The sequence below is a fragment of the Dermacentor variabilis genome, chromosome 1 (assembly GCF_050947875.1).
Source record: "Dermacentor variabilis isolate Ectoservices chromosome 1, ASM5094787v1, whole genome shotgun sequence".
Lineage (NCBI taxonomy): Eukaryota > Metazoa > Arthropoda > Arachnida > Ixodida > Ixodidae > Dermacentor > Dermacentor variabilis.
Genome location: NC_134568.1, coordinates 218616357 through 218640381, shown reverse-complemented (window position 1 = coordinate 218640381; position 24025 = coordinate 218616357). Strand labels below are relative to the sequence as shown.

The 24025-nt window shown below is 42.3% G+C and overlaps 1 protein-coding gene across 3 annotated transcripts in view; it reads right to left on the bottom strand.

Annotated features, from left to right (window-relative positions):
- Positions 1–14359: 14359 nt before the first annotated feature.
- The window catches only part of Ctr1A (Copper transporter 1A), a 68248-nt gene continuing 58582 nt past the window's right edge, over positions 14360–24025 (bottom strand). For all 3 annotated transcript variants that reach the window (XM_075669019.1, XM_075669012.1, XM_075669027.1), the window contains exons 3-5: positions 23640–23703; positions 20667–20835; positions 14360–17856 (exon numbers count right to left, since the gene is read on the bottom strand). In XM_075669019.1, the coding sequence (XP_075525134.1) occupies positions 17655–17856; positions 20667–20835; positions 23640–23703 (435 nt within the window). In that variant the 3' untranslated portion in view covers positions 14360–17654. The remainder of the gene's footprint in view (positions 17857–20666; positions 20836–23639; positions 23704–24025) is intronic.

Here is a 24025-nt window from a genome sequence, read left to right as displayed (position 1 = left end):
CATCACCGCTAAAAATTCCACACAAAGATAAAGATAGGACGACCTCGTCTACAAAACTTGGAGGCATTGTTACTCCACACCAGGCCTTCGTGTCGTCGAAGAGCTTCTAGTAAAGCAATGAACGGGGCTAGTTGGTGGACGTTCATGATTATATTGCGCTTAGTTTTACACTGCCAGGGCGAAGGGTGCAAGTGAACGTTTTTCCGGCCCAAAGCGTCATCACATGTCGCCACCTTGTCATATCTTTTTATATCTCCCGCGCGTCACATCTTGTATATAAGCGTGTTCTTTAACAGTATTAAGCAGTTGGTAGTTTGCGCCAAGTACGTCCGCGTCTTATTCCTTATGTTCGTCAGTGTAACAATAAGCGCAATATAATCATGAAGAGCTTCTCATTTCTGGTACTTGACGGAATCGTCGACCATGCTTCGTGGAACAAGAGCATTTTGAAAATATTGCGTGCCATGTCTAGGACACGCATAATAAGCAGCTCCCCCACCCCCTCCCGGTTTTAGTTTTCTTTTTCTTGTCTCCGACTTTCATTATGTTAACAAACTTGAGAAGACTTCTGTTAGGCTAGTTTTGCACGCTGTTAAGAATGAAAACAGAGCAATAAACGGGACCAGACAGACCTACAGAACGCTAATTTGCGCATGGCAAAGTATATTAAGGATTAGTTTGCTGGGCCAGAGAAGCTAAGAAACCGCCGCAACAAACAGGTGGGAGGGCAGGTAGATGAATGGCCTCGAATTCCAAGCAGAAACAGGAACATTGGAATGTTAGCGGTCGCCGTGCAGTTGAACAACCCGGTGAATATGGAGTGCGAAAGTGACTAGCGGAAAAGAACATTAAAGGGCCCCTCATTAGGCCCCATAGCAAATTTTGGTTATACGCTGAAAGTTGTTACGTGTCCTCTAGGGAGCGTTCTGCCGCAAAAAAATTTTCAAATCGGCTCATTAATAGCCGAAATAAAAATATTTCAATGCCGCGAACCCGATTTCAGCAGGCGGGCTCCACTGACAAGCAAGACGCTCTCCCCACTCGCCCCGTCCAGCCTACGCAAGCAAATTCCTTCCCTGCGTTCTCCTATACAGGACCTCGAGAATCGCATGACGCATACGTCACAGGCCCCGCTTTTATTAATTTTTTTGTTCCTCGCTTTTCTTTCTTTTTTTTCGGCGTTACGCACTTTTGCCGACGGCGTCACGCGCGAGCTGTTGTTTCGTTCGCGCAGCGCACGATTTTGCGCGCTGTGCACAAGGAAACATGCATAGCGGTATAATTCAGTGCTACACGAATACTAAGGCAGAACAAGCGGATCGCAGAGCGTGATCACGCGCTGGAACGCGGTAGAAAATGGCATAGTTTCGGTACCTTTTCGGTTTCGGATAGCTGCGGTGACTACCTGGCTTGTCATCCTTGCATCGTACACGTGCCTGCGCGGCACCACTACCCTGCTCGTCTCAGCGCGCACTCCGCTGAAACTACCCCCAAGCTGCACTCTACGCAGTCCGGATTCCTGCCATAAAAGCCGTCCCGGCGAGAGCATCACTGTTGTAGCAGCAGCGGTTGCATTCTCAAGCACGCATCTAAGCAAACTTCCTTGGTTTCACAGGCTATCTGCATCGGCTGTCACTTGGATAGCTGCAGTGACTACCTGGCTGGTCATCGTTCCATCGTACACGTGCCTGCGCGGCACCGACTACCCTGCTCGTCTCAGCGCGCACTCCGCTGAAACCACCTCCAGGCTGCACTCTACGCAGTCCGGATTCCTGCCATAAAATCCGTCCCGGCGAGAGCATCACTGTTGTAGCAGCAGCGGTTGCATTCTCAAGCACGCATCTAAGCAAACTTCCTTGGTTTCACAGGTCGGTTGCTTTTATTACTCTCGATATTTTTTTAGAATTTCTCAATTCCTGCAACTGCTGCTGCTACTGTTGTTGCTGCTATCATTTTTCTCTGCCTCTGTGCTCACATTGTGTTCACTATTTAGCCATTCTCGTAATGCCAACAAATGCTGAACTTTGTAAGCGAATGGACAAGCTAGAAGCTATATTCAAACATCGGTTGAATGAATTAGTCGACCGGCTTGTTATTAGCATACAAAATAGGCTTCAGGACACAGGCTTAGACGTCGGTGCGATGAGAACTGAAGTTGGTCGCATGGATGACAGCCTAAAGCTTCTAGACGAAGTAGTCGAGTCAACCCGATCTCAACAGCTTGAGTTATCTGCGGCAAACCACGCTCTGAAAGCAGAAAACGAGGCCCTTCAAACGAAAGTCGTTGACCTTGAGCAATACTCAAGATTAAATAACTTGTAAATAAAGGGGGTGCCCTGTACCCAGGGGGAGGATTGTACCGCAATCCTGACTGCCATCGGCGACAAAATCAACTGCACAGTCTCAGCCACAGATGTCGACACAGTTCATCACGTACCAGCAAAGTCTGGTCAAAAGAATATAATCGTGCGGTTTTGCTCTCAAGCAAAAAAACTGAATTCATGAAGAAGGCGCGAAAGGCCCAACTGAATACTCGAAGTATAGGGTTTTCAGGAGAGCACACGCAGGCGATATTCGTCAATGAGCATCTGTCGCCAGACAATAAGCGTTTGTTCTCCGGGATGCTTGCCTTAAAGAAGGAAAAAGGTTGGCAGTTCATCTGGACAGAAAATTGTCAGATCAAAGTGCGGAAATCTCCAGATAGTCGGGTATTTCGCATCACTTCTGATTCTGATCTATCTATCATTATCTAACTTTGCATAAGCCTTCCAACTTTCAATTTTTAGGTTGTGTCCAATGGCTACGTACTTTTTACCTGAAGAACTTGAGGCTTATTTTTTATTGCGCTGCCGTTCACTAATCCATTTCAATGTGCGAAGTCTGCAAAAAAACATGGATGGCATCACAAATTTTTTATCATCTACCCGTCATATATAATTTCTCTGTTATTTGCATTAGTGAAACCTGGCTCTCAGCATCCCACAATAACTTGTATTGCTTTCCTTCGTACTCATCCGAATACTGCCACCATGATAACAGTAATCATGGTGGTGCTGCTATTTTTGTGTCCTCAGAGTTGCGTTTTCATAGGCGATCTGACTTGACACTCAACATGGCGAACTGTGAATCTGTCTGGGTCGAATTTGACGATCTGTTCTTTTCACAAGATAAGAAAAACCTAATAGTTGGCTGCATCTATCGTTCACTCTCATCATCTGGAAGTGCGTTTTGCTTAGCCCTAGGTAATTTGCTACATAATTTAACATTCGAACAGAAAAATGTTATTATCATGGGCGATATTATTATTAACCTTCCACATACATCCAACACACTACTTAATGATTACGTTAGCTGCCTAAATGGTTTTGCATATGAAAACCTAATTACTCTTCCAACTCGTTGTCCCACGAATAAACAGGGCACGCTTATCGACCACATAATATCCAATCTTCTTACTAACCCTGACTGTGGTGTTGTCGAAGCTTCAGTAACCGATCATTACCCAACATTCGTGCACTTAACTTCTACTGCTCGCGCTACCGATGCAAGCTTCACCAGAAAGAAGTTTAATTCGTCAATTTTTATTCAATTAATTGCTGCTTCAGACTGGTCCCCAGTAATGGTATGTGATAACCCTGAAACTGCTTATAATACATTCTCACAAATAATTTCTAAAGCTATTTCAGATTCCACGGTACTAATGAATTGTAAAAAAACATTTTCAGCTCCTCATAACCCATGGTTATCCACCAGTTTGCTAAATTGCTTAAGGAAAAAAGGTAACCTTTACAGAAAAACAAAAAAACAGCCATTTAACACAGCACGTCACGAAAAATATAATAAATATTCTAACTTACTAGGAAAACTACTCAAAGAGGCTAAAATGACGTATTATGACAATGAAATTAAGTCTGCAGGTAATGTCAGAAAGCAATGGAAAGTATTACTCTTTTTTAGGTCAATCGAATCATAATTCTGAAATAACTATGATACAATCGGGGGATCTTCTCCTTGACACTTCCTTGGACATTGCAAACTCCTTCATTAATTCCTTCTGTGCAGATAATGAAGAGTGTGAAGCTTCATTGACTGAGACTTACCCCTGTGTGCCCCATAGCTTTTTCCTTCATCCCGCAACACCTGAAGACAGTCACAGTCATTTCCAGTCTAAAAAATACAGGGCCTGGTCTCGATAACTTCAGCCCATCTCTCATAAAAATTATAGCGTACCTAATATCTGAAATATTGTCACACAGTGAACCTTATCTTTAAAACAGGAATCTATCCAAGTTCTTTGAAGAAAGCCAAAATAATCCGTTTTCAAGAAGGGAGATAAGCGTCTAACATCTAACTATCACCCTATTGCTATACTTTCATTCTTCAGTAAAATTATCGAAAAACTAATCGTAACATGCTTATCAAGCTATTTATCAAAATATTGTATCCTATCACCAAATCAATTTGGGTTTCGGGAAGGTTACTCAACTAATTTGGCATTAATATTTCTAACAGACAAGATTCGGCAGGCAATTGACACTGGAAATTTCGCTGGTGCATTATTTATTTACCTTTCTAAAGCATTCGATTCACTTGCTCATAACATCCTTTTTGCTAAATTACTCTATTGGTATAACTGGCCCGGCATTGCAATTACTATGTAACTATTTGAAAGAGAGAATATACTGTATCAATCTCTAGCCCTTACTCGCACCCTAAAACAACTAACATTGGTGTACACAAGGATCTATATTAGGGCCTCTCTTGTTTTTAATATACATTAGTGACCTCCCAAAGTATTTAAAGTCCTCTGACTGTATCCTTTACGCTGATGACACTACCATCTTCCCCTCAGACAAAAGTCTTGATTCATTGATGTGCAAGCTTAATCACGACGCGGCTACTACTGCAACCTAGTGCCAACTACACATTAATACTGCCAAATCAAACTTCGTCATCTTCTCAGCTAAACAAAAGCATATCTCAGCGTATACATCGCTAACCTTTGCTTCCAGTGCACTTTATTCTACTGATAGTGTACTGTTTCTTGGCGTCATATTAGATAAACACCTAAAATTTGACAAGCATGTTTCAGCCTTAACAAGGAAGGCAGCATATGGAATTAGAATATTAATTAAAGTTCGCAATTTGTTTAATATGAAGACACTCATCTCCCTCTACTACGCTTTTATTCACACAAATATTAATTATTGCATATGATCATGGGGAAACACGTGTCCCACACATTTATCTCCACTACAGCATATCCAAAATCAAGCAATTCGCATCATCACGCGTAGCAGCTACACATCGGAAGCATCTCCATTGCCCAGATCTAACGGCATTTTATCGTTACAGAAACTAAATAAATATTCACTTGGAATACTTGTTTATAAATCTGTTAACGGAAAGCTCCCATTCCCTATAATTACTAACAGCCAGTATCGATATTCCATGTCTACCCGTTTTGCTTCTACCAACAGCTATTTACTACCAAAACCTAGAACTAATTATGGTAAATTTACTAATTTTTCAGCCACACTACTTTGGAGCTCATTACTGCGTCATATTAAGATATTCTCACATCTTTAGATATTCAAATCAAACCTTCGTAAATTTTTGCACTCAATACAACAATTTGATTATCATTATATTAATAAATGCTTTGTGTCGTTAAATATTTTACAGCGTAAGCTAGTGACTAACTTAATAAGGTGTTTTTTGTGTTTGCATATAGCTGCTTTGTATTTACATATCCTACTCATTTGTAATGGGAGGTCCCCTGTACAGTCTGTTGACTATGGGACCTCCCTCTGTATGTATGTATAATCCCCATTTGGTAACCTTATTATTATGCACAATAAAGAACTCTCAACTCTCAACAACCTGGGCACGTGACCGCACGACCATCGGAACAAGCACACGAAGCGGAAGTACATCTCTCTTGCTTCGGTGCGAAGTAAAACAAAAAACACGCAGACATTTCGTTTGTGTGTTTTATTATTTCTCTGAATTTCAATTCGTCAGTTCAAGCAGCAGATCGCACAGACAACAGATGTTGTCTTGAATAATTCTCGAAGAACGAAGTTGACGGATAATTACGGACATAGGGAGAGCATCTCATCACTGCCTGATCGCTCAACACCAGACAGCCGTGGCCAGTCGCCTAACCGAGGCTCACTTACCCCGTCATAACATAGGTTGCTTGCTGCGGAGAGCCCATCCTAACCAAATGTCTCAGGCAATTTTCAGAATAGATGGGTGTCAGGAGACACGACACTTTCAAATCTCTCAGAGCTACTGGCCCTTATTTTTCTGTGAACTGTGGATGCCGAAATTTTCACACGAGGTTTCTAAACAGGAAGTAGCCCTGCTTTGGACTTTGCCTCATCAATTCCCGAGTGTGACCAAATAACAGTATGCGTCGCGTGATGACTGCAATACCATGATCGCGAGTTACTTCCAAACATCTCTTCAAACAAGTCTAACAGCAGCTCACCAAAAGTGAGTGAAACTTGCATCATATGATACTATTGAAGTTCTAGTGCAAAGTTTCGTTCCTTTATTTTTAAATCTAGAATAACATAGCATTCCCACAATGCCGAAAGCTTGATTGAGTGATAGGCGAATTGCAAAATAGTACCTGTCCTCTTCCGTACGTAGCCATATGGCTGTACCACTCGCTAGATCATCTGGCTGTAAAACAATGGTTATCTCCAGTTATCTGGGCTGCAACAAATCTCACCTGCAAACAAGAGATGATAGTGCACTGTCTTGTTTTTGTTTGGCCCCATTTTTAGCGCTGTTTGTTTTTCCAAGTGATCTACCAGCTAGGTCATAGACATACAAAATTAGTTTTATTTTAATATCATTTTTAAATATAGCATAAGGATGATAGCATAATTTGATGTGAAGTGGCTTAGCGCCTTAGCACTGAAAGACTTTTGCCAGAAGTCGAGCAAAGCGTTGTTTCAGCAACGCAAAAACGGTCTTGTCCGGGCAGTGCTAAGAGTTTCTCTTTGCGTGGTGTACAGTCTCCCCACACACACGTATATATATATATATATATATATATATATATATATATATATAGTTGTGGCTGAGGAAATCACGCTGGCCCCAGTAGTAAAATGAAGAAAAAGAGTATGCCATACGTTGAATTAGCACATTATATTTCACCGACGTTTCGGCTGGTAGACCAGCCTTTGTCAAAGGGCTAATTTGATGACAAAGGCTGGTCCACCAGCCGAAACGTCAGTGAAATATACTGTGCTAATTCAACATACGCCATGCTCTCTTTGTTCATTATATCTATATATATATATATAGAGAGAGAGAGAGACAGGGAGAGAGAGGTGAAGGGGAGTGGTAGTTGTCAGTGGAGAGTCCCCCCACTCCCAAAATAAATTTTGGCTACGCCACTGGTGTGTACCCATGTCGAGGCATTCATGCCTTTTTCATCTGGCATACATTGAGAGACGATTCTTCTCTGGCGTTCTGCCTGAAGGCCTACCTGTGGCGTGGCCGCCCTCTTAATCTGAGACTGTTTATACAAGGTGCAGCTTCACGGCAAATGTATGTACTAGCACAGCTGCAAACCTCAAAGTTTCTCTGTTAGTATAGACAGACAGACAAATAACTTTATTTACAACGTCCTGAGAAGCTCTGCCCTAGGGCAGAGCTGCGGGCCCCTCCTACGTAGGGAGTGGTAGGCTGAGCTTAACCGCCGCATTGTAGGCTCTCTGCAGAGCTCAAGTTTGCCGTGAAAGTTCTGAGCTCTGGATGGCACAGCTCCATTCTTCTTCCATGATGCGATTGGGTCCCTGTAACGAGGGGCATCGCCAGAGCATCGGTTCGAGATTGCCACCAGCCCCACAGTCGGGGCAAGTAGAGCTGAAAGCCTCTGGAGTGATCGTATGGAAGAAGGCCAGGTTGGGATAGGACTTAGTCTGAAGCATGTGTAAAGTGGACGCCAAAGGTCTAGCCAGTTTGCTATGAGGGGGAGGATAAGTCCTCCTACCCAGGTGACAGTGGTTAGTGATAAGTAGTGAGTATCCCGAAACTCGAAAACCCTAGAGTCTGAGCTTGCCCCTGCTCCCGTGCGGAGGGTTAGTGCGCGCGCTTGGGAGTGGGCGATGTCATTGACATTGGGCAAGGAGTCAAGCTGGGGGTCGAGGTGCGCCAGAAACCATGTGATGCTATGTGGAGAGATTATTTTGTTCTTGAGAATCTTGTGAGCCTCCTCAGCAATGGAACCTGAAACGAAAGCCCTGACCGTCGATCTCGAATCAGTGAAGATTTGTGATCTGCTGTTATCTTGGAATGCTTTGCAAATGCGACCTGCTCCACTCTGGATGGTGTTGAGCTCTTCAGGGCAGCCACATTCACTATCTGTCCATTGTGATCAACGAGGGCAATGGCGAAATTAGACTACTGTCCATGTTGGGCTGCGTCAACAAAACATGCCAAGTAGGGGTCGTCTTAGGTACTCTTGAGGAGGGCGAGGGCTCTTGCCCTGCGTCTGCCTACGTTGTGCTGAGGATGAACATTACGGGGAAATGGTGCGACTCGTATGTTGTTCCTTTGATCTTCTAAGATTTGATATTTCCGTTCTCCAAGAACTGCCAGGATCTTCTTTCCAGCCAGGGTACAGGCCAGTTGGGCCGACTCCTGGGCATCATTATCTCGTCCAATGTGTTGTGCACTCCTGGTTGCATAAGGAGGTCCGTGCTTGCCCGTAATGGAATGCCTAATACTCTTTTGATACTCTTTCTGATGAGCGTGTTTAATTTTTTTTTCGGAGTTATACCAATTGTTCTTGGCTGCCGCGTAAACTATCCGACTCGTGGGGAAGGAGTGGAATAACCTCAGGAGGTTGTCTTCCTGAAGGCCTCCAAGCCTATTCGAGACTGTTGACGAGCCTGATCATGTTCTTGGTCTTGGCTGTGAGTTTGTTGAGCGTCATATTGTTGCTGCCATTGAATTCGATGAACATGCAGAGGACCCGAATGGTGTCTACTCTGGGGATGGTACAGCCGCTTTTAGTGTAGAGTTTGATGTCTATTTTAGACAACGGTTTCCAGCCTCTAGGTTTGGGACCTCTCCTCACTGGCCTGTAGAGGAGGAGCTCAGACTTGTTCGGGGAGCATCTAAGCCCCATTCTTTCCAGGTATATCTCTGATCGACAGCCTCCTGTAAGCCTAATTCAACATCTCCTTCGCTTCCTCCAGTGCACCAGATTGTGATGTCATCAGCGAAGAGCGTATGGTTGATTCCTTCTATGTTGGAGAGCCTTTGCAATAGTTTCTTCATGGCAATATTAAAAAGCAGTGGTGAAACTACCGCTCCTTGTGGTGTGCCTCTGGGGTGCAAACTGAAATTGTCGGACTTGAGGTCTGCTTTTCTTTATTGTTTTCATCCCATCTTATACACTGACCCTCCGTGAACTTACTTGTGGTAGACGACTAGCTTAAAAGGACCACTGAAGAGAAACACTAAATCAGTTTAGAGAGAAACTGATGAAGTATTCTGTCAAAACTATTCTTTGTTGATTTCACCACAGTGGTATTGTCTTGACACTACAGCATCTGACTGCAAAATTAGCATACTGAGCATCAAATTTAATTATGAATATATCGGCACAGAAAATTTAAATACTGGGGTTTTACGGTGCCATGACCTTGGGGCACGCCGTAGCGGGAGACTCTGAATTAATTTTTACCACGTGGGGTTTCCTTAATGTGCACTTAAACCTGAACACATGAGCATTGTTTTCATTTCTCCCCCATCGAAAATGCGGCCACCGTGGCCGCGATTGAACCTGCGACCTGGAGCTCAGCTAGCTGTGCAACAGTTGAAACAGAAGCGATCGAGAAAAATAAAACAAAATGAAGTTGCCTTCGAATACAATTGTCTTCAATTAAGTTTGAGACATAACTAAATATATTCCACATTCGCGAAATTTAAAATGTTTAAAAATGTTCGTTTGTTGGCTCCACGTGTTCGTCAAAATTGGGTCCGCCAAAGTGCATAAACCTGTGGAAGTGGCATTTACGTATAGCTAGCATAGCGTGTTTATTAATGTTATGAACTGATACAGTCGAACCTGGCTATACCGAACTCGCAAAAAAACGCCTATCAGTTCGATATAGAGCATAATTCGATATAAGCCTGATAAATAATTGGATGTCATAAAAGCACATACCATTTATAAAATCATTTAATTAGCTTAGTTTTGCATGAAATAGTCCTGCATTTTTTTCTGCTTGGGCAATTTCGCTGCCTGTGACGCACGCACTTCTCCACATTGTCTAAGGAGTCGGAGCAGCTGAGGCCGCAACCTTCCGCATTCACGCAGAAGCACCAGACTAGTGCGAGCGCACCAATCATTTCGGAGGACGTGGGCAAAGGACAGTCGTTGCTTTCCTCATTGTGCCCGATTTCACTTGTGCTCTGTACGATGTCGGCAATGTAGTCTTCGTTTTCGGGCTCGCCCATGGTTGCGACACCATCATTTGCACTCACAAACTCATCCAACATTGATTCAACAGCTTCCAGAAATTCTGACAGCTCGCTCCTAACTTTGGCAACACCGGCAACGGCTTCGTTGCATTAATCATAATTTACAGTCATCACCGAGCACGCAGAAGCCGCCACGGCTGAAGTAATTTCGGATGAACCAGTCGTACACGGCCGTGCGTATGTGTTGGGCACCACAGGCACCGAGTCGCAAGTTTGGCCGCTTTAGCCCCAATCTCCCCCTTATGCTTCAAGATCGTGCTGAGAGTGCTCCTTGGAATCTTGCACGCTGCGGGGACATCCGACTTGTCACCACGTTCAACCCGATTTATGATTTCGAGCTTCATGACGAAAGGCGAATTCAGCCATTTCATCATGGCAACAATGCGGGAGAAGGCCCACAAGACACACACACACAATGAACCAGAAAAGCAGCGAGACAACTCGCACTTTCGCCATCTTGCACGACGTGGGCACAAGAGCCTCTGCTTGGCTGTCTGAGCAAGCGTTGTGGGTGGGCCAGGATCATTTTTTGCAGGGGGGTGTCAACGGCTCGCTCAACGCAGCGCGGTCACGGTAGGGAGAGTGGTAAGATGGACCTGCGTCGCCGGGTTTCCCCACCACCGTGAGGAAAAGCCAACTTCTGGGGGCATTTTTTTTTTGCCGCTTGACGTTCAATATATCGGGAGTTGCTGCTATTTTTGTTCGATGTATGTGGAATTTTTGCTATATATGCTCATTGTAACTATATCTTGTCCAGAAATTGTTCGATATATAGAATAATTCGATGTAAACGGGTTCGATATAGTCGGGTTCGACTGTACTTGAACGTTGAAGACGCTGTATCTAGACTTGCTCTGCAGTATGTGTTGGTGGAAAATACATGTATAACGCCGAAGTCGTCGGAAAGCAAAGAACATGAGCGCACTCAATACTCCCATGGGTCATAAAGCTCTATGCATCCCTCTGCATGTGCATCGCATAGATTGCTGCATCAAAAACAGAAATGGAAAAATGACCAGCATCTTGTGCACTGCGTGGTTAAATAGATGACCACAGCCGGGGAAGAATGTAAGAAAAAAATCACCAACGATTAAGATAGTTCCTAATGTGAAATCTGAGCGCAGCTCTATACGCGTTTTCATTTCACGATATACTGAGGCAATGAACTAGAGAGACATGTAGCAGGTTCGGGAATCAGCGAAAATTTGATCTGCGGGTCAAGCGCGTCGGCTTTTAAACATATGACTCGTCGGAGGTCCCAGTGTAATTGCTGGTGCTGCTTGGCTTCTAGAAAGCACTACACAATTTGCGCCACGCATACAATCAGATTACAAGAGAATCGCAAACCATGACAATCGAAACAAGCCCGATTGAAACAAAACCAAGTAAACCAAACAAGCGCGAGCGAGAGCTGACACGAGCAGACAATAGTACGAAACGAGCGGTGTCCGGCTGAGAGTACATACGAGTACCCATCAAGCAGTCGGGCGGGTCAGCATGAAACCAGTTTCCAGCGCGCACGCCGCTAAAGGGGCCGCTCTCATTGGTCTTCGCCATTCGCGGCTCGCGTCTTTCATCTGCCATTTCGTGTTTACCCTTTCGTCTTTTGCTGCCGTGCTAGTTCGCTCGGCTAAGGCGCATACACACTAGTAGAAAAACGCACGCGGCAAGACGCGCGCCACGAAAGCTGCCTCGCGGTAGCTTTTTCGTGCCACCGCCGCCGCTCGCGGCAGGAACGGGCCATTAGGCCGTTAGTGGCCACTGCCGATTCCTCGGTCTCTCGTCACACAAGGCATCATTGGCATGAGGCGTTAGCACCTGAAGATGCTGCTGCTTGGCTGGCTCGGGCAGCACCGTACTGCTATGGTACATTACTCGCTGCGCAAAATGCAAAGGACCGCTTAACGGCATTCAATTGGACATTAATGCTTTCGCATTCACAACTCGTAAAAAGTGCTTAGGTGTCCTCAGATGTTTTTAATTCATGCAAATCTTTAAACGATTGCCTTCAGCAGTGCAATCTCGCCTCTTCCGACTTAATTACTTGAAGAAGTTGGTGTTACACTTGCCTGACAAGCAACAATGTCAATTACCAAATTCACACTAACTTTATAATTAATTACGTCCATGTAATTTTCATTCCAAAAGAGCACTCTATGTGCACGACTGTTCACAACTTAGTGAAAAGCCTGCTGTGCAGACACATCTGCACACGACGTGTACGATGGGCTATATTGGCTATATCCCACAGCAAATGGTAGTACCTAGCACACCGCAATACTGTTATCATGCAAACGGCTCAAGTGCATTACACAGCAAGTTTTACAGCTCAACAATTTGCAAGACTATGTACACAATGCATGACCTCGAGGACCTATCTGTGCAGCATTAATAGCAGATTGCGGTACCAGATTGTTCAACGTGATATGCTACATTACGCAAACTGAACAGAGGTTTTAATTATAATTTTATATATCAAAATGTTCTGCGATTTCCTGTGAATGTGACGTAGTTACACTTTCACCTCTTTATGTTTCAGCAGAACAGACTTGTCTGCTGGTTCTGCTGCCCTTGCATTGCAATGTCGCTGGTATATTTTCAATTGGATAACCAAATCTAGAAAGCAATCAAACTTCCTTGTCTGCCTCAATGACTAAGCTCCAAAAATTGCCCAAAGCTGAACTTAGGGATGTTGGGGCTGTTGAACACGGCCCAGTACAAAGAAGGAAGTCCTTTGACAAGCACTAAAAAAGTTTGTCAGGTGGCGCAAGTGACTGAAAAATGAAAAAAAAAAAAAACGCTGTATTCTCAGAAGAGAATAGAGAGAGACCAGTTATTGATCAGAATGAACATCGCTGTACAATTAAAAGGGTAGCAAAGCATATCTGGTCAACATGGTGCTTGAGCACTCAAAGCTGTGCAAGGTACAACTTCATACAAAGAAAGGCTAAAGCTATAGAAGGTAGGATGGTGCTAAAAGGTGCAACATATACACAGTTCCTCATTGTTGTCTTCAACTATATTTCAGTTTATAGGTGCTGGCATTTTGAGATGTAATATAAACATTTTCGCACCTTTGCAAGCAGTAGAGTCAAGTGAACCAATTTTTAAAGATCCCATGGTACTAACCCCCTCCCCCCCACTAGCTTTTCAAAGATACAAATCATCCACGAGTTGGTAAAGACCTTTAATTTCAAACTGGGAAAGTGATTTAGTGACCTTATGTGATAAAGAATGTGTATTCTTTGACGATAACCAAGGGTGCATTGACTTGACAACGTACTGTTCATTCCTACGTGACTGAATTCTTGTAGTCTTGCTGTTTATTAAATAACTACAATGAAATTATTATGCAAAGTGCAATGTGTGGATATCCTTGAGTTTCTACTGAATAAGAATTCCATACTGTCATCATCAATTTATCTCTTCTTATTTTACTGCCCACTAGACACCCAGCTGACTTCTCAACAGTGTTTGTGCCCTGCAGATTGGTTGACTGAGTGATGCAGTTTGACATCCCAAAGCAACACATCGACCATCACAGATGCTCAAGTGGTAGGCTGCAAATTAATTTTGTTTGCCTTGGGTACTCTTTTGTGCAAACTAAGCTTGGTACACTACCACTTTTTAAGTGCACCTTTGAACTAGCACCCCAAATCAATGTTACTTGGCACATATCAGACTTTGGTACATGTTCTTACGTTTTGAGTGTGTGTGTGTGTAAGGGAAGGTGAGGGCATCCCACCGATTGATGCCAATTTCACAAACGACTGTGGTGCGAGTTCAATGAAGATATTTCATTTTGTCAGGGTGAAATCTGTTCAATAAAAAGAACAGAGCAGCCAACAAAACATGTTTTAATTCATCCCATCTACCAATTAATTCAATATCTTATTATCACTCTAGGAGGAACCCTGGTTCGGTCAAAATCTGATAATATAGTTTACAAATAAACAATGAGTAGCAGATTCACAGTACACATTGCATGTCAGTGGAATAGTACTCACATTCTAAACATATCAAGGAAAAGCAGGTACTAAAAGAAATCTTTGCTCACCAAACAAGCAATACTTGTCATGACACCTTGGACTTACTGATGACTTTGTACTCTCACAGCTGTGTGCCTCGAGTGCATTTGGAAACTGCCTGTGTGTGCAAACATGCATGCGTGCGCATACACACGCACAAATTTCATGGCCTGAAAACCAATACTGCACAATGTCCCCACTACAGTGAAAAATGAGCCAATCAATGTCATACCAATTTTACCCACTGTTTCTTCCATCAATGCTGCTGGCAGAAACCAAACTTTGAATGTCTGAATGGCTACATTTGATGCTATTTACACTACAAAAATATATTTTTTAAAATAAATCATGCAGGTTTTAGGAGCCAAAACCACAATCTGGTTATGAGGCATGCTGTAGAGGGTGACTCTGGATTAATTTTAACCGCCTAGGTAGAGTGTACTAGAAGCTTTTTTGAGTGGTGCAACCACACTTCTCTGCCTCACTCGTTTCATGTTGCCAGTAGCAACGGTGCTGCAGCTGCGAACTATTGACGGTGCATTGTGGTAAAGCATGTTGTGTGCTGAAACACGATCGGTCTGGAACGCGTCTCGCATAAGACCAGAGGCATGCTCCTGACTGGCCGTGGGTAGAGCTCCAGTTTGCTAGATGCAGTCAATAGCTGGCAACAACGACAATGCTGTTGCTATGAGCAGCAGTTTGTGCGACAGGCGCAATAAGGTGAGGCATGCGTCAGTTGGTGCACTGCCTATTATTCTAGTTCCCTGTAACTTGAAGTTCTTTAACATCGCACTCAATGCATGGCCCACAGGTGTATTTGCATTTTGTCCCCATTGAAATGCGGCTGCTGCAGCTATAAAAATATAAATGTAAATGATCAGCATCATGTTAAAGAACACACTTAATATACTCAAACTGGCAGTGCTTGTAAATGTTTGAATACCTTACACACTCAATGAAAGGTAACAAGCGAGACAGCAATGATGCAATGCAAAGAGCTTTCCAGTTTTGACATCAAAATAATTGACAATATCATGTTTAAATTCTTGTTTGTACTTTACAAAGCAGTAAGATTTATTTGCATTTTTTTTACTACTAGCAATTGCTAAGCCCATTTTTGCAAGATAATCCTACTCACAATCTATGACAGCCTACATTTTCAGAGTGAGTACATGCTAAACGTATCCCCTTCGAATTAAAATGCACACTTTTTGAAAGCCTTAAACTTGAATAAAAGAAAAGTTCCACACCTAGTATATGCTCAAAGACACACAGCTGCTGGCCAAGGCCACCAAGTAAAGACCCTCTATGATAACTCAGCACACTCCCTCTGCTGCCAAGCTAAATAATGAGGTGCAACACAGAAAAATCAACACCTAATTGAAGAAGGATGGGGAACCAATGTTATACACGAGCAAAAACAGTGGTCCTTGCAGGTGATATCACAGTTTCATATGTACAAACATTTAGTTCAAAGTGTACCAGCACTTGAAATTAGGCAGGTTGGTCATTAAAGACAACAGACATTTTTGCTCATCACTGGAGCAATTGCAGCTGCCCAATTACACTGGCTAAGTGCTTTGGCTACACCTATGAGCAGTTCTTGAATACATGATCACAACATAAGAAAACATGGTTGCAAACAGCATGGCATGAACACATCAACTCTAGCCTTATGTCTTTCGTGAACATGCCTTCGCTATGCCACCAGTAATTGTCAAAAAACAATGATGTGAATTCACCTCTTGCTCTGCGGCAGTTGGATGTGAAACAAGCCCTGTGAAAAGTGAGCAATCTTCATGCACTCTGCCTACACATGTAAATGAAAATATGCAAAGGAACATGCCTTCACACTATGCCTTTATACTCACATTGAAGCTAGATAAAAGCCCCAGAGTGCTCCTAAAACTTCAAGCTATTCTCCCATAGCAACAATGATAAAAGTGGGGGAATTTGGTCTGGTTAAAGCACACAATATAAGCTCAGCTATAACGTCTGGCAGTTTCAAGGTATAAACAAAGGAGCTAAATAAGAGCACTAGCTTTATATGAATCTCAATAGAGGCAAACAAACAATCACACAATAACCACTTAACATTAAAAAGGTCATCGTATATTTGGTCAACATTCACATGGTGACAGGTTAGGCATCAAAAAGCCTCCCATCAATCTTCTAACTTTATCCCGATTCACTATATGCAACAGAAAGCAGTCGCGATGTTTATGCTTAACCTAAAATCTTGTACAGTAACAGCATTATGTAGAAAGGCAAGGTTTCGAATTGACATAACAATGATATGGGGCTACCAAAACCTTCATGATTAATGTCTGGTTCACTACAAAAAGAGTTTAGCAAGAAGGTGGGGACAGTCCCAACGTCACAGAATAGTGCTGAGACGAGAGAATGTTCACCCAGCATGATATAAATCTCAAGTGGCATTGATGAAAGTACAACCTACCCATACCTAAAAGAACGACCAAGAATAGAATCAACAAAGACCATGATGCTTTAGAAAGTTGTACGTGCCAAGCTTATTAGAAAAACCGCATCCTAAACACAGTAATCAGAGCAACCATATTAAAGTTCAATGGCAGTTTATAAGAAAACAAGCTAAATGCTAAATGATGATACACAATTAACTGAACTGTCTTTATCATGAGTTGCTGCCTACAGCCTTGCTGGTCTATGGAACGTAACAAGCCAACTGGCTTGCAAATACTGTGTAATGGCATTGCTGCAGCCAATTGCTTTAGTAACATTTCTGCAGCTATAGCCTTTAAGCACATGAGATAACAAAAGGATTGAACCATAAAACAACCCTGCACACTGTAGTGAAGTAAGTGTAAGGCTAGTAGCCCCTTTCCATATGTATTCTGTGCCCACCATGTGAGTAATCATAAGCTGTAAAACGATGTGGCCTGCCACCCTGGTTAACAGACTGCAATGCTCATGGTTCATTAGAATCACGGGAAAACAAAGGATTACACAAATAATGGCCTCTAAAAAGTTTCCCAAACAGTTGACTACATAAAGTAATACGTGCATACAAGGCTGCATCACATATGCATTACATTGGGCTTACTGTCAGTCAGGAGTAGAACATAACGGTTAGTGACAATGGTCTGTCACATCCACAACAGTGGCTTTTTTCCAGCCGAAGATGAAGTAGCCAAATCCAGCACCAAGTACAACACCTAAACATAGCCAGACATTGTATGTCATGAAAATCAGCATAAGAAAGTAGCTAATCACCATCTGAACCATATGCAGGAATGTCTGTAGCAAGTGTGGCCAGCTCACTATCCGGTTCCTGTAAAAACAAATTTAGGAAAACAGAACCAATTAGAACTTTCACACACACTTTGCATAATGCTAACTCATAGCCTAACAGCTCTGCATTTTGGGTCATCAGAATCTTTTATTTAAAAAACAAAAACACTATGAAAGGGAAACATGGTCCAATGATTACAATAGCCTACAATGTATTTTTTTCTAACCCTTCAGATGTAGCAGTAGAAAGAAGTGAAATCACTCACAATTAAGTTTTAAACTGCTTTATAACAGTTCTAAGCAGATAAATATAGAAAAACAACACTTTACAGTCATACTCAACATGTGTTTCCAATTCTACAACCATAAGACTAACACAATGAAAGGGTAAAGTGTGTTGCTCAAAAAATTTTACATGTAACTACACTATACAAAATGCACCACTAGTGAGCTTTACTTGATGTACTAGGAAGTGTTGGATCTGGAGGACAATCTCACCGCTGTCTCCTAGATATTGAACCTTGCCGTTGAGTGCGGGAGTTGGCCAAGGTTGAGGAGGACTTTGAGATGAAAACTGGAGGTTTATTTACATTATTTACAGTAAAGATACAAAGAAATTAACAGTCATACAGTCATTGCTGGCCGGCAGCAACTCTGACACTGCGGCCCATGACAAGAAGCCCGAAAAAGATGAATGAAGGAATGCTTGCTTGCTGCTCCCGGTCTCTGGATTTTAACAACCCTTCGGTGTCTCGAGGTCACGTCCTGTTCGGCCAATCGTCGAGCCCGCACAGGTCATTTTCGGCCAATGGTAGGCGCCCGTGCAAGTGTAAGTCACATTCGGCTCAGAGGGTCGCTCCATGGGCTTCATTTGCACGAGGGATTATTTGTCTCCAGTATTGCCTTCCTGGTCTGTAACTGCCGTCACAAAGGCGGATGGGGAGGTTGCTCCCAGGGCTTCACGGTGCATTACAGCCGTCGTTGCCTCCGGGTTTCCAAGCGCTCAGCGGGGGGAGGCGGTTTGTTCTCGAGCAACCTTTCAGAGCCGCAAAGCATATTTGCTCGGGACCCAGGTTACCTGGAACCGTGCCAGGCTCCCGTTTCATTTTCAGGAAGAGTCAAGCAGTGGGACAATAGCTCCACATAAAGGCACACGAGGTGGAGGACGCCAACTTGTTTGGACGTGCTGCGCCTCGGGAACGTGGTAGATGTGCTTCTGTGCTCCTTAATTAGGTGTAGGTGTGATGGCGACTCGAAGTGGTCCGGTGAACTCGAAGGAGGCTCAGGAAAAGGTCCCGCATCTAACAGAAGTCACTGACAGCATAACAACTGCCAAAGCACGAATTGACTGCCAAGGAAGAAGTAGATTGTAAAGGGCACAACAAGACAACCTACCTTTCCAGTGCTGTGCTTTTAAGTGCCATGTAGAGTGGGACAAAAAAGTTTTCATGACAACTGATAGAAAACGAACCTTGCTGGCAGCGATAGCAACGAATTGAGGATGAGTGGGGCAGACCAAGACAATAAAAAACAGCAAACAGATAAATGTAGGTTAACAGCACACACTGCTAGGCTAGTCTGTTCTTGTGCTTCGCCTGTCGTCCTTGTGAACAAGAAAGATGGTGCCTGGCATTTTTGCGTCGGTTATCGCCACTTAAACAAGATCACGTGAAAAGACATCTACCCTCTACCACGCATTGATGATGCCTCAGACTGCTTGCACGGAACTAAATACTTTTCGTCCATCGATATTTGATCCGGCTACTGGCAGATTTCAGTTGATGAAATGGACCACGAGAAGACAGCCTTCATCACGCCGGATGGCTTATATCAGTTCAAAGTCATGCCTTTTGGCCTATGCAATGCTCCTGCGATATTTGAACGTATGCTGGACTATCTTCTATTTTTGTCACTTCACTGGATATTTGTCCAGTGAAGCACAATAAGAACAACAGTTTTACTTACTGTCGTATGGGTTATAAAGTTCCCCTTAGCTGTGGCCGGTTCTAAGTAGGGCAAATGGGGCGGTGTATCAATCAGAGGATAATAGAACATAAAAGGTTGTTAACTGGTGGATCGCCTTCTAATCTTTCTCTTCACTGCCAAGATTGTAACTGCACACCAGAGTTAGATGAATGCACAATATTGTACAGGCACAAGAATGAAGATACGCGTCTTATGGTAGAGGCATGGTATATCTATAATGGTGGAAGTGCGTGCGTGAGTGAACCTTCGATTACTTTACATAAGGAGGAGATTAAGTGCCTTAACAGCTATCTCTCACGTAGACCGGCAACTGTACCCGACTGACACGTGGTGATACCATTCCAGAGCTTGCGCAGATGAGTTTTGTGTTTTCTTTCTTTTTTCGCCTCAGTGCTCCCTTCAGTTGATAGTCAGCGTTCATGTTGTCCACTTCTCTTGTGCCCTGTCTACACGCCGCACCTTTTTTGCACAATGAATCCTTACCAACTAGCTCAGCTTTCTGTCGTTCTAAACTGGTTAGCTCAGATGGTAGACCAGCTGCCCCGGAAAGGTAATCCCGGGTTCGGGTCCCGGACCAGGACGAATTTTTCTTCAACTGCAAGGCTTTTAGAGGAACCTGTACAAGTTTCTTTTGTAGGAATTGCTATGATTGGGTGGATATCTCATTTCCCCTTTATTAATTACTTCACTCAACCTTGCAGGTTTCTGCAAAACTATTACGTCGAGCAGGCTTTTTTTCTTTTCACAAGAAATGATTCCTAAATTTGGGACAATGCTAACCTCCTGGGATAATGCAACTCAATTACACATTCTACCAATCTTGTAAGCACACCTGCCATGCTTAAAGTGTATTGGTCTACATACTTGACTATTTGATGAACCTCTGTCAGAGTGTGGCCATCCCGGCCTGTCACAGCCACAGATGAATAGCTCATGCTGGAGAAATGCAGCCTGAAGAGATGCTCCCGGAAATACTTGAGAGCTTCATACAAGGCAGCCATGAAAAACACTCCTACTACAGAGCCAACCATTCCTGAAAATGTTATACAAGGACTATTATACTTTGCTCCTGCTTCAAACTGCATAGAATACACAATTTAAACGAGATAATCAGAAACACCTAAATCTTCGACATTTTAGAAGTGTTCTCATTCGTAATGAATTTAAAAATGAAAGGTAATGTAGTATAACCATACCATTACAATTTTTAAATAATCAGAAGTGTTTTCATTCGTAATGAATTTAAAAATAGAAGGTAATGTAGTACAACCATACCATTGAATTTTTTCAACTAAAGGTGCCTGGTGATTTAAATGCTATCCCTCTACCATTTACCAACACTATTTTTGCTGCAAAGTATTTAAAAGCAGAAAGAAAGAAAGGCTAACCTTATGAATAAGTGCTGCAGACTGTAGAAACAGCAAGTTAGAAATTATTAGTTTCATGGAACACAAAGTTTAAAATAGTTTTAGTTATGCCCAAAGGTGTTTTGCTCTGCAGAAAGGCACAGAAATTAATATTTCAATGCCTGATATTAAGGTACAACACTGAGTGAATCAGCAAACGAAACCACTAAATCACTAACTGCATTTCATTAGCCAAATGGCTGTTCTAATCACAATGATGCTTGCAAGCTACCAATGATCAAGGATAGTACTTTAACAACTAATGCTGCACTGCATAAGGCATAACCAAGGGCAGATTAATGAAAACAAACAAGCATCAACAGACCAACAACAAACCATGAAAATAAAAGTTGTGAAAAATCACACAAGCTTGTCTGTTTTCGCAGAATTCTTTACATAAAAACTAAGGGCTGCACTTTCGTAAAAATTGCCCAATTATTTCACAGAGCCTTTACAGCATGAACCATACTGCTATTTGAATTTGTAGCATGACTTTAATGCATTCGAGGCATTTTAGCTAAACAGGCTTTTTCTATCGATGCCAATGATGAAGTATTTGTGCTAGACAAACGAGACACCTTGATGCGAAACAATTTTTTTTTTTGCCTGAATCAAAATACATTACGTACATTAATTCGTAAATATGCATAATCATAACAATTTGGGGCATGCGAATAGTGATTTTTGAGATCAAATCAAATATGAATCATATACGAATTGAATAAAGCCAGAAGTGAATCGAATCATATCAAAAATCAAATAGGTTTTGAAGAGTTTTCAAAATAACGAACAGCCGTTATCAGAATTAATATAAGGTGATGTTCACATCCTAGTATCCTTAAAGTGCAAGCTTCTGTTGTTACATGGTATGTTATGGTGCGTTATTAAAATTACAAATGGAGCATTAGGTGCAAACAAGTAGTTTCTTTGCATGCGCAGGACTCTACAGAGAGTATTAATGATCACTGTATAGCCTATAAAATATGGCTACCTAAGCGACATAGCCTACTCCACTACTCGAAGTTTTCATGTTTAATTTCTTTACTACGCTTGCGGGGATGAAAATGTATCATACATTTTGCTCCAATGTTATGTTTAATTGGGTGCAGTTGACTTTTTGAAATATTGAAAAAGTATTTGAAAAATTGAAAAAGTATTTGAAAAATATTCACATTTACAAATGGTGACCATCTGATACAAAGACTGATTCGAATAGTACACCGATTCATTATTCAAAGGTTTCGAATATTCGCACATCCCTAATAACAATATTTTTAAAGGATGAAAATCGAGTTATAACAGGACATTTTTGTACCTTGGCTGATGTCATACTTCAATATACAATTCTGTAAAGGTTTCCCATTGCTATAACGGTCTTGTCATTGTAAGCAGTATCATTATAGGTGGACAGCACTGTATTCAATAAACACAGTGTGTTCTGAAGCAACACAATTTTACCCCTACGGTTGTAAGTGTGTGAAGATTAATTCACCTGAGTATTAAGAGAAAAGGTTATACAGGGAATTGCTGCCACTTAAATGCAATAAAGGTTGGCCTGCCAAACGTGTTCTTACGCTACATGCCTCAGCCAGTCTCACCGTGGCATTTTCACCAAAATACACCAACAAAGTCTCACTCGTTTGAGGATTTTATTTCATCTTATGAATGCCACAGACGAGTGGCAGCCATTTTCTAATGTTGGTTTGAGTGTTCCACTACAAGATGGCACAATCTTCACAGAAAATTTATGTTTCTGGCTGGCAACAATGCAGTAGAAGTCAGACATTTCTGGGTTTTAAGAATGGTCTCACGCAGTACCGGCGGCTGCGGCGACGTTGGGCATCTTTTTCTGCCCTGCAAGTGTGATTTTTTAAGTCGATCTTCCATCTCAAGTGTTCAGAGTTGCAAGTTAGTTCTGACAAGAGCGAGGAGGAGTTTGAGATGCTGTCAGCCTGTTGCACATGGATGTGGTTCAACAGAAGCACTTTGCTCCTTGCACTGCCATGATTTCCTTTTATCACCTCACCAGGAATGATGCGTCACATGGAGAACAACGAAAACGTGCTTGAATTCTTCTAGCTGTTCTTCAGTGATGAAATCCACCAAGACTTTCAATGGTAAAACAGTGGAAGAAATTAGGATGGATTAGCAACAATTTATATTAAACAAATTTCTGAAATCATTGTGTTTTCCAGGTACACTGCCCGCCCACGAATTTGCTCCCATACCACAAATACATTTCTGCTTATTTTCAGAAACAGTGAAATTAACTGAATATTTCGAGGTTTGTAATCTTTTAATGATGCTGAAGATGCAAGCAATGTGTTAGAACTAAGAATTCAACCAATAGAATTGACTGTCACCTGAAAGGAATAACAGTGTATTAGCACTGTACTTATTGCCCAGCATTACTTTCATTAATAATAAGTACCTGCAACAGAAGAGACAGCCCAGTCTTTGAAGAGTATGGTCTCAGTGAATCCCGTATGGAAGTACTGAATAAATGGAAAGAAAAGGTATGTATAAAAGACAAATGATAGAAATGCAATTTGGAGATCAACCTTAAGCAAAGAAGAACTCGTACCATCATCCACAAATGGCCCTTCAAATGGTGTCAACCCAAACTACCCAACACGAAATAAACAGCTTTTGCTAAGACATTGCTGGCTACATTTTTACATTTTTGCCCTTTCTCTTCATTCACATAACGCAGGATATTGACTATACAGCAGTGTGAGAATTGCAGATGAATTGCAATAAAGTAACAATTTAACCAAATATGTACTGTAATAAAAGTTTCCGATTGCTCTATCTTGT